This window comes from Macrosteles quadrilineatus, unplaced genomic scaffold, assembly GCF_028750875.1.
Source record: "Macrosteles quadrilineatus isolate MER2022 unplaced genomic scaffold, UCM_ALF_1.0 Scaffold_2__2_contigs__length_208266976, whole genome shotgun sequence".
Taxonomy (NCBI): domain Eukaryota; kingdom Metazoa; phylum Arthropoda; class Insecta; order Hemiptera; family Cicadellidae; genus Macrosteles; species Macrosteles quadrilineatus.
In genome coordinates this window covers 128,021,986-128,038,736 of record NW_026542595.1, presented here as the reverse complement: position 1 = coordinate 128,038,736, position 16,751 = coordinate 128,021,986, and the positions used below count along the sequence as shown (strand labels likewise).

At 33.3% G+C, this 16,751-nt stretch overlaps 2 protein-coding genes across 3 annotated transcripts in view; one reads left to right on the top strand and one right to left on the bottom strand.

Moving 5' to 3' along the window:
- LOC128986657 (HIV Tat-specific factor 1 homolog) overlaps positions 1–16,751 on the top strand; it is an 89,249-nt gene that overhangs the window by 5,738 nt on the left and 66,760 nt on the right. For both annotated transcript variants that reach the window (XM_054407132.1, XM_054407131.1), the window contains exons 4-5: positions 209–347; positions 1,269–1,474. In XM_054407132.1, coding sequence (XP_054263107.1) covers positions 209–347; positions 1,269–1,474 — 345 coding nt within the window. The remainder of the gene's footprint in view (positions 1–208; positions 348–1,268; positions 1,475–16,751) is intronic.
- The window catches only part of LOC128986658 (lithostathine-1-beta-like), a 40,602-nt gene continuing 28,933 nt past the window's right edge, over positions 5,083–16,751 (bottom strand). Inside the window, exons 2-4 of the mRNA XM_054407133.1 lie at positions 13,477–13,689; positions 9,118–9,206; positions 5,083–7,980 (exon numbers count right to left, since the gene is read on the bottom strand). Of these exons, the coding sequence (XP_054263108.1) occupies positions 7,744–7,980; positions 9,118–9,206; positions 13,477–13,689 (539 nt within the window). The 3' untranslated portion in view covers positions 5,083–7,743. The remainder of the gene's footprint in view (positions 7,981–9,117; positions 9,207–13,476; positions 13,690–16,751) is intronic.

Below are 16,751 nucleotides of genomic sequence, written 5' to 3'. Positions count from 1 at the left end.
CTTAAGCTATTATGACGAGAGTAATCGTCGCACAAGAGTGGGTTGCTAATAGTTCAGTAGTGAATAAAGTAAGGAACACGGTTTGGGTATCAGATTTGAACTAGTGTAATAGGTTTTGACAACAGTTCAATGGAGACCTAAATTTACAGCGGTTAGTCTCAGCTCATATTTCACAGTGATATTTACAAATAGTATTTTATATTTTCAGGTGGATGATGACTTCTTAGCTAAGTACCAAATGAGTTATGGATTTGTTGATCCTAATGCTAATGATCCTAAACCGGAACCAGTGAAAGAGCAACCGCAGAAGAAAGATGCTGAGAAAAGAAAGGCTCCACAAACACCAGGTAGGCTAAGTATTTATACTCTTTGAGACACCAAAAGAGTCTATCTTATCTCTGTCTGTAGTAAAAAATTTGTAACAGCTGACTAGGCCTAGGTTTTTGAAAGCGCAACATTGTCAAAGCGCATTGTGGCAGCACACTCGAAAATATACAGTATGAAGAATACTGACAAGTACCAAAAAACTTGAACAAAAGTCTGCTTTTACCCATCACCTTATTGACAACAGTTACTCAAATTGTGAAATCAATTGTCCTTATTTCTTGTTGCTGACATAGTTGATGGGTCCTAACAGTTGCTATAGCTTATATAAGCCGTTCCAACATTTCAATTTGGAAAAAAGTATTGTGCATTTGACAGAAATTAGTAGGCTAATTTAGATCAGCACAATCTGTCAGAGGCTTACATCAAATACAACGATTTTGCATTAAAAACTGGCGACTACTTTAACATAGGGATGGAATGTCAATGTTGGTCAAAGGTCCATGAGACCTACGGTAATTGCTTCTTCCCATATGCGAAATTTTCTACTTTATACCCAAGCACACTCTTTGACTGGCTCGTTCACAATTCTACGTTCTATTTAAATAATTTGGGACAGCTGGTCCATATCGATGGGATGAATACAGTATCCAAAATTCAATCCTAAATCTTGATGAAATACTTGCTTTTATGCTATAAATTCCTTGTTGATAGTGTAATTTACAGTGCCAGGCCTATAGTAAGAAATAAAAATTAATGCTCATCTAGCAATGCATTTGATGATTATGATTTAGGTTCCAAAATAAATATGTAAACGTTCCCAGGGATAGAAAGCTATGTCACCCCATTATACATTCATTTTGTCTTTAAATTCGGGTTCACATATGTACCTAGGGTGTTGCTGTCTTTGAATCAATAGTGATACCAAATTATCTGATTTGCAGCCTGGTTTGAGGAAGAAGAAGAAGAGACGACCAAAGTTTACGTCAGCGGACTGCCTTTGGACATCACAGAGCAGGAGTTTATCGACGTGATGCAGAAGTGCGGTTTGGTAATGAGAGACGAGACAACGAAGAAGATGAAAGTTAAGCTTTACCTGGATCCTGAGACTTCTTTGCCTAAGGGTGACGCTCTGTGTACATATATCAAGGTAGGATTAACGTGTTTACTATACTGTACATTTTTAAGGGTTGACGGTCGAATGGTTTTTAGTTTTATAATCTGTTAGAGATGGCTACATGAAGTTTCTCTCCAGGCAATTTTAATTTAAGGCTGTTTTGGCGTCAGTGAACTCTGGCGATGAGTTCATTAGTTTTCCGTGTATGTCGCCACCATGGCTTTTAGCTAGGTGATTCGTAGAGCATGGTGCAAGCCAGCTTAAATTGGTTGTGGAAGGCGATTTCAAAAAAATAAAGGTACAAACCTACCTTTCAAAGAAAGAAAACAACTTATTGTTAATTTAAAAGTAAATAATAATTCCATTTTGTTTTATTTTTTATGATAATATTAGGGGTCTGCGGCCCAAACTGTTTTACTTTAGATTGGGTAAAAAATTATGACTCGCCTAATTCAGGTCGGGTCAAATATTTGTGGTTTTGCAAAGTATTGATTTTTAAAATAATAACTGTCATGCTATAGCAAGGTTAAGTGACTTCGTGGCAAACTAGTGAACAGAAAACCCAAGTTGAAAATAAACGATATTGTCCTCGACAAAATCGTGAACATTCTGTGTTTTCGAAGACGTCATCTTTGTCTCTTGCGATCGGCGCAAAATCATGAACGCCTCCTTTGTCCATAGACATTTTTTTTTGTGAACATTTTTGCTGTCGCGGAAACTTCAACATCTGATTAAACCATTAGTAGATGGCTAACTCTATGGTTATTTTTAGGTGAAGTTTTTTAGGATCCAGCTTAGTATTTACTGGATCTCCTGAGTGTGTTCTATTAAGTTCTGAACTCTGTTAAAATAAATTTAAAATAATGTCCTCCCTTAAATTTTTGTTTGTACCTGTGCTACAACTTCCAACTTTTCTACATGAGGTCAGACCTTTGAACTTGGGTAATAGTGGACACTATGCAGCATAGATATGGAAAATCTAAACAAATTACATCATTGGTATAAATAAATTGATCTTTATACTACGGTAGACATCCCATCTATATGGATCAGCTGCAATCAATTTTTCATTCAAATAGAACATACTGTAGTTGATTAACACGTTCGGACTTTGTTTTGTTCGCCGCTTATTGTGCCAGTATACTTCAATCTGTTATAATTCATTTTCAGATCAAAATCAAATTTGCTGTAGTGTGAGGCTTAGGATTGGATCTAATGACATGCATTATAAAAATAATGAATGTACTGTAGCATTGTGGAAGGAACCTAACCTCAAAAAGTGTGCTTGATCGCTTTTTGCTGTACTGAGGACTGGCTAGTAGTATTGTTTAGTGCTGCTATCTGTTGGGTTCTTGTAAAACTACATCCTCAACAATTGGGACACAGTATATGTCTCTGATATGCAGGAAACTAAATTTAAGGTTTTCGTGCATTCATCCACACAGCACATTAGTTATTCGCGCCACCGGCCGCAGCCAGCCATCGCGCAACCGCATTGAACGTGTTAAGCCACTCGTGGAGTGTGCTACAAAATTATATTTTCTCTTTGTTACTTACTTAGATACTTTGACAATTGATATGATATTAGATGCTTAAGTTAACTGTATCTGTCCCTTTAGTTCAGTTTGGTTAAAAAACTGGTATTTATGACAGAAATCAGTAAATGGTCGGTTGCTTTATTCATCTACCCACATCTTAATTCTAAAACTGCCTACATTATAGTGGGTATGGGATGTCAAATACTTGTTTAAAAATGATTTATAAGGGAAGAGGGGTTGTTTTTAAGTGATACACTTTGGCATGATTTAACCGGAAATTTTCACCGATTGCTAAGCCAACGGACAGCTAAATAGAGGTTTTAACTGCCCGTTTGGTGAAGCCAAGTTTGGGAAAAGTCAAGCCTAATATGTTAGACAGCTTTTCATTTTAACCTTTGTATTTTTCTCAAAAAAGCTTAAGCTAAACACATTTACAAATTATAAATACATAAACACACTTACTTGATACATATTATACATTCATCAAGATAAAATATATTATACATAGTTTAACTGGCAGTAGAATATTTGGAACATTATGTGCGTTTACTTCTAAAATATAAATAATTTAGTATATGATCCCCTGTAATAAACAGCTTTTACGAGTTTTCCATTATTGAGCGGAGCGAGCGAAGCGAGCGAAGCTCTTATACTACACTCCTGCTTTTGTTTTACAAATACTCCTCCTGAACGGCTGAAGCGATCTTCACGAAATTTAACACAGTCATAGTACCCAACCATGGGAAGGTATAAATCTGAAATGGTACAAATCGGACCATAGGAATTTTCCCTACATGAATGCAAACTTTTAGAAATTTAACATGGGCCTTATGGGTTAATTGGTTGCCATGACATTATTTGCGAGTCAACACTAAAAAGTAAATAAGAGCCTCGACATATGTTAGTCAACAAATCTACCACATTATAAATACAGTACAAAAGAAAAAAATGTGATGAATACTAAAGAGTATATTAGTTAATTGCATGTAATACGAATTGATTAACAACCAGTTCTATATTGAGTGATTAAAATCATGACGTTTATATTTAATTGTATAATCGTTATGTTCTTTTTAACAAGTTAAGTTGGAAAAATATATAGGTTCCAGCTACTAGGAAAAATAAGGTTTCAAGTTAAGCAAACTGCTTATTTTGATGTTATTATAAATGTAATGAAACGTACCAGTATACCAATTCACTTATTCTTTTTAGTTTACATTATAGTCGTATTGATAAATTTTACTGCACCAAAGGGAAAATTTGAAAGTGGTTGACAATATATTTCTTACTTTTAACTGCTAAAATAAAACTAGACCTAAGTTATATGTCTATACTTAAAAACGAATTGATAATTTTAAAAATCGATTAGCCTATCTCAATTATTCGCTGTTAGGAAATGATTACACACAAAAAGTTAATGTATTTATAAATACCCCCGCCGCAGCAAACCTGCAGACTAAGCGAATTTCCATTTGACTGATTGGATTTACACTGAAATGTCTACTTAAAAATATAACATTTATTCTTGATTTAAATAGAATTAGTTTAACAAGTACTTAGGTTTGCTGCATCAGGGAGGGTAAAACTGTTTTTTTTTGTGTAAAATGTGAATAGTTAGTAAGAAATAAAAACATTTTCCAAATTTGATCAAAATATGTTCACAAACAAGCAAACTACAACAGTTTACTTATTCTCCATAAGAATAACATGGGAATTTTAAATGTACAATTTTTTGGTATTTTCTCCGTAACCATTAGGCGCATAATAACGCTTCAATATACTAAATTATTTGTTTTTTTAAGCTCTACAAAATGGTTTGGAAAGAAATTGCTAAATTTTATGTTTTTTGGGTCAAAAATGGGAAAAACCTATTTTTACCCCATAAAACCCCCCGTAAACCCCCGTTCCCATGGTCCGATCATGCTGGATCGCGAACTCGTTCGAATAAACGTACGTTTACACGTTTGTACCAAATTTCATCAAAATCGGATCATTTTTGCTCGAGTTATCGTGCTGACGGACACATATATATATATATAAATATATAAATATATAAATATATATATATATATATATATATGAATTTGAACGGATGGTGTTTTTGGCCTCTAGGGACCTCAAAACGAAAAAAAAAATCGGTCCCGCGTCCAGGTCTTACCATGAGTACTACGGTAATAGCTTATTCCCTATATGGGAAATTCGCTAAAAATGCATTCTTATCACAAAATTAAGTTATAAATGTCTAAAAAAACTGATCAGTGAAGTTAAGAGAAAATCATATTCTAACAAAATCAGAAGCAAAATTTTAAGGCCGCCGAGGAGATTCGAACCTGCGATCTCAAATAATAATCGTTATTGCCTTTTAATAATGCAGGTTTCGCATAGGTTTACCATGATTCATTTGCAGGATATAGAAATTATTGAGCAGAGCGTAGCAAAGCTCTTATATCATTGACTTTAACTTCTCTTATCCTACACTCCTGCTTTTGATTAATAGCATTGAGCATAATTTACTACAAAATGAATAACCATAAGGGTTGCCAGAATTAGGCGAATGCACCATATTGCGTTTGGATTCTGTAAATAACTTTTTCAGTATTTTATGTGAGCAAGACGTGCCATTAATGTAGACTTATGACTATGAATACTAAATGTAGACTAATGAATATGCACTGCAATTCCTATTTGCAGTCTACAAATAGGAATTCCATTAAGGTGAACCAAATATAACACTCATAGTTTCGATACTGCAATTAGACAATTCTTTGACAAGAACCCGACGTATCATTTGACGTACTTTGAATACTGCACATAGACATCCCATATAAGTGAAGCAGAAGTAGGCCTAAGCCCACCATTGACTTCGGATACTGCAATTCGGCATTTTATCTAAATGAACGAAATAAATGGACAATTGATTTAGGATACTGCAAGTAGACTATTCATTTACATGCACCATTGAGTTTGGATACTACAAGTAATCAATCCGTCTACGTGAACCGGACGTACCATTGACTTTAGAATCAGTAAATAGGCATTACATTTATGCGAACCAAATATATAATTGACATTGAATTAATATGCTGGCTCCGCTCAATATTGCAAGCAGACAACTGCATTGTACACCTAGTAGTTTCTACTTACCGTTGAGAAAATTTTTTTAAATTAAAGAGTTAGGTCATTGTAACTTCTTAAGAAAGCTTTATGTCACTCTATTGAGCCTTCTTACTATGGTAAGGTGATATTATGATATACAGAAATTGAAGTATTTGTTTTTAGTTTGAAATCCATAGAAAAAATATTAATAATAGCTTCTAACTAATTTACAACAAGTAAAATCACAGAGAACACAATCTTTAATATTATTATTATTATAATTAGGGTATGTCATAATAACTTACATATCAGATAATACTATAGTGTATATATGGTAACGAAATTTTATGTTACCCAACCAAAATCTGTATTCACTATAAACAATTTTAGTTAGGCATACGTTTTTAATTTTAACTTTTATTCTGGATTAAGTTCATAGGTTATGGTAGATGTTCTTTTTTTTGGCATTCTATCAGCACTCAATTTTAAAAATAATTTTGGAGAGTGATCTGTTTAAATTTGCATTCCGTTAACATAACAAAGGTCTCTTAGCTTAGCTTATTCTTTGACAAATCCAGGTATTAGTATAAAGCAATAGTTTTCTTATCACACTAATAAAATCACAAAAAAATCTATTTAATACCTATTCTATCCAACTTCCTAAGTTATACCTAACTAAACATACAGGTGGGTGGTTAAAAATGTTATAGTTAATTTCATTAAATTACATTAAAGTACAAGGTCTACAAATTAGGTCCATAACTTGAGGTCTTATTAATAAGGAGCACCATATTCCTGCTAATTTTAATAGGGACCGGACACTGTTCTTAAATAACTTTGTGATCAGCATTGTACGTGTTACTAAATTTACGGAAAGTAAATAAAAGATCGTCTAATAACACTTAAAATACATATTTAAGCTTTTACTGTTAACCCACAAGACGTTAAATATACATAAATGATGGTAAGTGGTGGTGATCAATTTCGATTGGACACTCCAGACCCAATCATCATCAGATCCAATAGGCGAATGAAAAAATAAGCGTAAATATTGGTTTGAAGTGTTAGTAGACATATCTTTTATTTACTTTCCGTAAATTTAATAACACGTACAATGCTGTATATTAACTTTCTGTACTGTTCTCATTAGAAAGTTATTCAAATTATTTAAAAATCAGTAAAATTGCGTAACAAAATCAAATTTGATATTTAAGACGTGAAATAGCGATAATATTTCTCCCAAGATCATGGAGAAACCGTAATCATCTCCTGCGATCATCCTGCACAGAGAAGTAGTAAATGTTTCTTACTTTATGACAATGTTAAAAGAGAACCAATGGTATTTCATAAAAAAATTGGCACTTGGCCATAAGCTATTGGGAATTCTACCAAATTTCCCGATTCCATACACAATTTATGTAGATTAGCCTACTATTCTCAGAATTTTCCCTGGTCTTTAAAATTCACGTAATTCCTGGTTTCTAGGTCGGTTGGACACCCTGGTTCGATTTACAGAATAAAGCATGAATTTTAATGTATAGATGGTCTTAGAACCTTTTACCAGGTTCGAAACAGGTTTTTTAATAGGCGGTTTGGACTAGCAGGACTCTAGTGTATTTTTATCTTTCAAGTTAAGGTTATCCGCTCAAGCTCTTCATTCTAGTCTATTTACAAAATGCTGTTTGGTTCCTTGTTCATCTTCTTGCGCTGTTTCCTCCGATGTTTCCCGCCCTTGCGTTTCCGAGGGTAGATGTCGGTGGGTTTTGCCCCAATGTTGCGCAGGGGAAGCTCGCAGATGAAGTGTTTACGATTGAGGCAGCTCTCTGATTTCCAGCGGTAAAGGTAGACTGGATCCATAGCCATGCAGTGCCACTCATCCCCCGTTTTTGAGTGGCGAGAAAATCCCTGGAATAAAAATTGTAATCAGTTTGAGCCTGATTAAAAAAAAGAGGTTGTGTGTATGTTTTTATCCTGAGATGAGTGCAAAAATACTGAAACTACTGGTTTGAAATCTATATATAAAGCCAAAAGTACCCATGAACTTTTGAGAAAACTACAAGTCACACCCCCATAAACCGTATACTTAAAATGTTCGTCATGACAAGAAACCTTGCGCAAAACTATCCATTATTTCATAAATTGCCCTATAAGGTCGTAAGTCCTTTCTAAAGGGAACTTTCCATATACCTAATGTTAAAAATACCTCAGCTGTACTTATTTGTTTGTTATTCTTTCGATTTATTACCTTATTAAAATCAGGTGTGATTATTTGTTTGTTTTACTGTATTTTGTTTATTTATGGTTAACTTAACCAATCAATAGTTTTATTAATACTTATGAAGTCAAACGGGGTGAAGCCCATGGGTAACAGCTAGTTTTACTAAAAGTAGATTATGAATCCTAAAACATAGACTATATTCACGTCAGGCTACACCCCATAGACATCCAAAAGTTTTGAGTTGGAGTTTTTTGAAGTAAAAATTAGTTGGGAATGACAACAAAAAGTTAAACTAGTTATTGAGCTTTCAACAATCCTCATCCCCTTAATTTTGGTTAATCCGGATTTTACTTTTACGAAATTCCGTTATACCTAGTGACTGAGATTTTACCCATAATTTGTAATGATTATTATCTAAAAGTGTTACTAGTAACAAAGAGACCAAGTAAATAAAATTACCTATAACATTATTGTATTATGTATTTAAAAAGGGATGAAGTGGATTTCAGTGATCGATCTCCGTAAATCTGTCTCATTGGAAACACTATTTTGTTTACACCAATATATTTCCACCATTTGTTGTGTGTTACATCTGTCATGATGATTATTCTTCAAATGACATTATTTATCAACAAGGATTAACAAGGGGGGATTTAAGTCTCTCATGCCCCAAGTTCAAATCCTGCCAATTACTAATGGATTCTAAGTAATAATGTTGCAAAAACATAGGCCTAGCATGCAGTAATGTGACAACGGTTCTGGGATCCCCTAGGATGTGACGACAGGACATTAAAAGGTTATAATGAGAGTTACGTATAGTGTACCTGGTATTTGATTGGTCGACCTGTGATTCCCCACACCCATTTGTGTCTGCCCCAGTCAAAAATGCCTCCGATCCACCTCTCTAGGCGTGCTGTAACATTGACAAACAGCCTTAGACACATTGACAAAACATTTTATTTGTACCAGTAGTTGTAAATGAAACTTTTACAAGTTAGGAAACCTAGTAGAACCTAGTAGAGCTAGTCATTGGAAACCTAGTAGATATTTGTATTTTTAAATAGCCATTTACCTACATACACAGTTTACGTTTTAATTTAATAAGGATTGAATCAGATTAAAAGAATATCGTTGAGTTAACTTTTGACAATACTTGATTTCAAATTGACATAAGTACAGTCCTTGATTAATATTAGGTAAGAGTTTAATACCAATAGTAATATTCCAATTGAATTGGGATAACTGTGTTAAAGAGTATACTAAATACAGTATGTAAATGTAAGCACTAAGTTGTTGACACAATTTTAATTGTTAAAAATAAGACCTCAGCCACTGTTTCCTACTAATCTTTATACTGTACCGATATGGAACATAAAATAACATAATGTTGTTGCAAAACAGGCTGCACAGGTTGAAAATTTTAACAACCTTTCATTGATAATTTCTAAAATTTATCCCTAAAACATACAAATCTAGAAAACCCATACTATTAAAATAAAAAAAAAAGATTTGTTTATAAAGACTGCCAAAGAGAAATACATTTTATTTGCTAAAGTTGGTGATTTCATTTACAATTTGAATTGGGGAAAGAGAATGGTGAGGGAATTTAAATATTTAAAATAATAATGACTAATGAACTTATGAGTAGTAATGAATAAGGTTCAAATGTGAAGGCCTACTTCTGTGTGGATAAAAATACTGAATTTGATAACAACTCAGAATACAAGGAAGTATTCGGTGTTTGGTAGCTCAGTTAAGCTTGATGAATTTTTAATCCAATATAGCTATTTTGTGTTAGAATCCTGGTACCGACACTATTTATCAGAAGAGTTCATTCTTGACCTATATTCCTAGCCCTTGCTTTGCTTGAAATATTCCTCGTACTGACTGAAGACCCACGTGGACAAGTAAATATAAGAGTAAAAGAAGCTACCAACCTCATAAAAAATATTTTGTCAGGATTTAAATAATTTTACTCTCTTCTCTAAATCTTAAATTTAATTATTTTCTTTTGTTTACCAAACATTTATGTGGTAAATCCCAAGTCGAGCACCAGCGTCACAAGTTGATTAATTTGAAATACTCTGAATTTTTCAAGTGGCCAATGAATGACGACATAGTTAACTAGGCGAATCAAAGCCGTAAGTCTGGTAAATGTTGCACACCGTGGTCGTTAGTCTTTCGAGACTCCTTACATCAATCTCGTACTCCAGTGTTAGTTACGAGTCAGACTCCAGTGGCTATTTATAACACAGACCAATGGTGGACATCCTATTGTCTCTGTGTCAAAGCGCAAAATGTACACAATATGCGGAGTGCATCAGGAATCGGATTTTATAAAAGAATTCGGGCAGATTTACGAGTACAAGATTTTGTCTGTTGCATTTTTTGCAAGTTTCCCTATAGAGAAAATAATATGTCTCATAGTAGGACCGAGACCTGAGACAGCTTTGCTTTTTGCTTTGATGTCCCTAGATGTTACATTAGCACAATGAAATTTGGTATAAAAGTTATTCAAACGAGTTAGGGAACCAATATTATTTGAATATGGAAACAGAATTTTTTGGGGTAAAAAATTGTTTGTCCCATTTTTAACATATAAAACATAATCACACTTTAATTCTGAACCAATTTTGTAGAGCTCAGAAAAACTAATAATTTAGTGCATTGTAGCTTTTTGCACACAGAATGGCTACGTTACAAAGAAAAAAGAAAAACAAAACTATAAATTTACAATTCTTATGTTATTGTTATGGATAATAATAAGTAAACTGTGGTAGTTTGTATTTTTATGGGTATATTTTTTCCATCAAATTTACGTGTTAAGGATTTTATACCAAGCTTTTATACATTTCTAAAAAAATTAAGTTTATTACATTCCTTGATACCACAGAAAACCTAAGTACTCACTAAACTTAATGTTATTTGATTTTAATGGGGAATAAATCTAACTTGTTTAAGAGAGTGTTTCAGTGTATATCCAATCGGGCAATTGGTAATTCGCTTCTGCAGGATTGCTGGGGTGGTGATATTTTTAAAATTTTTTTATTATTTACCCATATTAACATTAGCCTACTGTACTCATTAATATTGGTTTTCAAAAATGGTATTCACAAACTTAATACTCAACCATAATATGCCTACTATGAATTGAGGAAGAAAAAATGGTATATTCCATTATACACTTGACAGAAATAGTTCAGATAATGTTTTTATGATATTTCTAAAAAGTTTGCACTTTAAATTCTGCTAAACCACTAACCTAGATAAAAATATTCATTTTTTTTTTTTTTTTAGTTGACTGCTCAACAAAAAGTCAGCGACAAAACTAACACTGCAAAATACTATTTAAAAAATATTATTTCCCCCTTCAACGGTACCATTATTAGATATTAATAAAAAAAAACCTTGCAACAATTTATATACATCGACAGGGGTCTTTTAACAACCTCTTGTAAGTTACAATTGAAGATATATTCCACCATAACCCAAGAAAAATCATAATACTCTGATTAAACAATAAATATCCTATTGCCCTTCTACAGTAAACATAGTTGAATAGATTTGTTAGTTGACAATGTAGTTGTCTTCAGTAGCTTATCAATATTTGGCTGTGTTGTTTGCCGAGAGCCAATTTCTGGTGAGCTCAATTACCAACAGATAAACTCTCTTTGTGAAGGTGTTTAAGTGGCAAATATAACCCAGAGTTCATTGCACTTTGTACACCTTCATCGGCTCACATTAATAGTTCGCTTAACACGTTTAAATTACCCTGCTGTATTATTAAAACGGCGGGAAAAAAACGAACAATAGTTTGGTACTAAATAGTGAACAATCAGGTTATCAGCAATTGGTTATTCAATTAAAGAAGTAACATTTTGTCTATACCTGTTACCAAATCAGGTAGTTGACAAAGTTTAAATATTTTTAATATGTTCTTTTAGCGAATTTCCCATATACGGGAAAAGCTATTACTGTAGGTCTCTCGGTAAGACCTAGAGACTGATTGTTTTGACCTCTGTGTACATAAAAACAAAAAAGTTAAACGGTCCCAAGTCCAGGACCTGAGAGATCTTAGTCATGTGGTAAATTCGCTAAAAAACTATAAATTGTTTTTCATTTGTCAACAAAAAGCTCAACCTTTGAATAAACAGTTTACTTTATGTGCTGTATCCCTATCAACTTAACATTAACATTCTTGCAACATCTGCAATTACCATTTGTGATTTTATCCATGTTTCTCATGTCATATTTGCAATCATCCAATCATTGTTTGGTTATTATAGTAATTCTTTTCCCTCCGTAAACAATTCAGATGTATTGATAGCACCATAATCGTGAATTGCTCAATTCCCTCACGAAGGCTCACCCAAGGCTAGATTGAATGGGATTCATTTGACCTATGTTTGTACCTAGACATACAGTACTTCCTGATAGATTTACCAGCTTCGTGGATCAGCTAAAGACAATTATGTAGTATTAACCGCTTGGGTTTCAATGGGTCAATGAATAAATTGGCATATGATGCATTCTAGTGTCCATTACACTATGCTTATTTGTAAGAAATTCTTGTCTTCAAATTGGAAATTATTTTTCTTGAGAATGAATTTGCCAATCAATCCTAACCTCAAACTCACAACATTTCCTTTCCCAAATCTTACATAACCTTTGTTCTTTCTCTTTCTTACCCAGAATTCCAATAAAATTTGTCTACTCCCCTTCAACCATAAACCTTTGTAAGGCCGTAAACCTTATACCAAGGCTGAAATGACTAAAAAGTTATGCCTTATTACTTACCAATACGGTTTTTGTTCATTAAACTAGGTTCTAGCTCAGAATATAAGTTCAGAATTGGTTTTCATATTACTTCAAGCTGGACCTAAGGGTTGCGAAATTATCACTTAGATAACAAGATTTTAACCCCGGATCTCAGGGACCAAAGTTCTGTGCTCTACTACTAAAACCCTTTCCCCCCTAACAATAATACATTGGGAGGAGCAAGCTGGTCTAGTAGAGCGCAGGAATTCGGTCCTCCAAGTCCTGGGCTCAAATCTTGCTGAACACCAATAGATTTTATCTAATGCCACAACCTGCAGGCCAATCCTGAAGTAATGTAAAAAATGATCTCGGGCTACAGCTTAGATTTGAAGGTGGGACAAAAAATATATTCAAAAATTACTTACCAGCCATGTCCATGCTAAGAAGTTTCTTGAGCCGCCTGTCCTTCCATTTTCTGTCTGGTGCAGCAAGATGGCTGCCGTTCATAGTTTGGCAAGTGAATGTCGCTCCGTGCCACGTATCCATGTACACACTGAGGTAATAGCAGCTGCTCGCCACGCGGACAAAGTTGTCTGGACATTGGTACTTCCTTCGGTCCATCCCGTCTACGCTGATGGCTGCAACAGAGCGAACCATAAACATTCTGATAAAAATAACACGACGATGTAGCTAGAACACAACTTAATAGGTCTGCCAAAGCAACCCTGCTACGGAAATATCCATTTGATTAGATCTCTATTCTCTACTGAAGTAATTCCGAGTCAGATTCATTCCTGTTTGAATACGGATATATTTAAATGAGTAGCTAGGTTTAATCAGGGAAGTTAGTAAAGTGTGTTACTAGTGAGTGTAATGTTAATAGCTATGTATGAAATGAATAATATTGTCAAATTTAATTAATATATGTCCAGAAATAAGCACATTATGATGGTTTTAGAATTCTACATGGTATTTTTTAATGTAGTTTTTTGGAATTTTTTCCCTAGCCATTGTTTGTACACCATCTAAATCATTAGCTTTCCTTTTTATTCTCATAACCAGTATAATTTGCACACTATACACCCTCATTAAATTTTAATTTAGTTTTGTAGACAAAGTTAAATTGAAGATCTTACAATATAAAATACAAGGGATTCACTTGTTTGTGATATGCCTAAGAACAAATAGAAATTTTGAAATAGTGTTTTGTACTCTGTAAACATAAAAAAATTGGTCGTAGTTGTAGGTCTTACCATTTTAAATAAGATAATACTCTCTATCTGCTAACTACCTCTGTTACGTGTAAGACAGGCGTAAACATAAGTTTCTACCGTACACCTTTGTGAAATTCACGGTCAGACTTCAGGTGTGTCTTGCATCTTATCTTGTGGAGTGAAGCACGGAGTAGAAGTAGGGTAGTGTGTTTACGGACTGGTGATGATTTACGTGACATTTACACACTCGGAAAGTCGTAAGCTATTGATACCACTTGTTGGCTAGGGTCATGGCTGGAACTGCTCAAAGTCGTCTTTCACCACTAAATACTAGCAGATGTTTTGCGATCGTCACCCAATCTACTTCATACTGAATGTTGTTTCCACTGTTTAAGTTTTTATAAGAGACAATACCCCATTTTCAGTAAACCTGCAGACTAAGCTGATTTCCATTTGTCTGATTGGATTTTAAGTAAAATGTGTTCTTAATCATGATAGAGATTGATTCCCTATTTAAAGAATATTAGGTTTAACAAGCACTAAGGGGGGGGGGGAGCTGCTATAGGGAAGGAAAAAAAGTATTTTTTTATGAAACATATTAATAGTTAACATATTAGTTAATAACATATTAATTAATGAAACATATTGTACTAAATGAATAAGTTTGCCAAATTTGATCAAAATATATTCATAAACAAGCAAACTACAACAGTTTACTTTTTCTCTATAATAATTTTATGAGATTTATAAATGTAAAGTTATTTTAAAATTTTCTCTGCAACATTTAATTGTACAACAACGCTTCAACATACAAAATTATTTGTTTTTTAAGCTCTACACTTTGGATACAATGAAAATTATTTTCATGTTTTAAGGGTGAACATTTGAAAAACAAATTTTTGAATAATTTAAAACCCCCATGACTTGATATTGCTGGTTTGCAAACTCGTTCAAGTGTATCTAGGCCCCACACAATCATGCCAAATTTCATCAAAATTGTACAAAATTGCTCTATTTATTGTATTTATGTACAAAAAATACATATAGTGTTTTTGGCCTCTGGGGACATTAAATTGAAAAAGTAAATCAATCTTGGGTCACGGTCTTACCGTGCCACCTTGTAATAAGTTCTTCCCTATAGGGAAATTCGCTAAAAACAACATTTTTCTTTACTGAATATTTAAATGATCATTCTGTATACAATTGAATTCATCACTTATTCAACACCATTCTCCAATACCTTTCAATCAAAGTGTGGACATCAGACGCAATAAACAGGTTAATGTTATTCATCAGAATCACACTAGCATTAAATGTTAGTTATAAGCAATGTAAATTCAAAAGTCTTGCAAGGCCTTATTTGCATGATTTGCGTGAAGACAATTGTATGAGCAAGATTCGTATCTTCACTTATTGTCGGCAAGTTTCTTTTTCTTGAGTGTTTTATTAGTGACAGTATCAATACATGCGTCAATAGTCTATGTATCTATGGGGTTTTGTCTGATTGTTGATATTTCTCAACTGATAACTAAACAGATGATTATGGTAATTCATGTTGTTTTATTTAAGCTCCAAGGAATCAAAATTCTAATCTTTGCCATTTATTATGATCTCTGTTTGATTAAATTTCTATCAAATTTTATGAGATGAGAATATTTTTAAAATACATTCAGAAACTCAGCCGCAATATGCAATAGTATAAGCTTGTTAGTAGGAACAGAGTTATTGCAAATTGTATTGGGACAAAAGCAATACATCTTTGAAGCTATTTTAGGAGATGAGTTTGTGGGTTGGTTGTGTTTATGCAAGGGTCTAATGGAACAGATTTTAAGAGTGTAGCTGGGTTTATTGGCATTTTCAGTCAGTGTTTTAGACAATTTTTATTTTCTTGTAATCGTTGATTAATCAGTGAATCTTAGGTTAAAACTTAGAAGTTTTTAATTTTAGGCATCTGGTATCAATGTTAATAATATTTATTTTGGTTGCGTTTGATGAATACAATTTGTTTTTGAGACTATGTAATTTTGTGAAATTCTTGAGGAAATACACAATCAATTCTGGATTGTCTAAAATGTTATAAGTTGATTCTTGAGTGTGGTTATCGTCAGATGTAATTATTTGCATTGAAACTGACTGAAAATTAGGATATCGACATAAATTTAAGCAATCATTAAAATATAAACCCACAAGATTAATGGTATATTGAAGCTCACATTACTTTCTTAAGGGTCCATCTTTTTTTCCCAAACTTAACTATTTCGGTCTCGAAGCTAGAAAAGTTTCATTTACCAAGCTAAGAATCACAATAACTAATCAAAGTTTTTTAAAGCAATTTATTATCTTTAAAAACTGTTTACAGACCATAAAACTAATAATCTCAGAATCTCCTTGATGCAGAATTATTTTCAAAACACCTTCACAGTCCTTCCAAAGGGAGACACTAAACATATTAAAATGTATCCACCGCTAATGTATGTAATTGAATA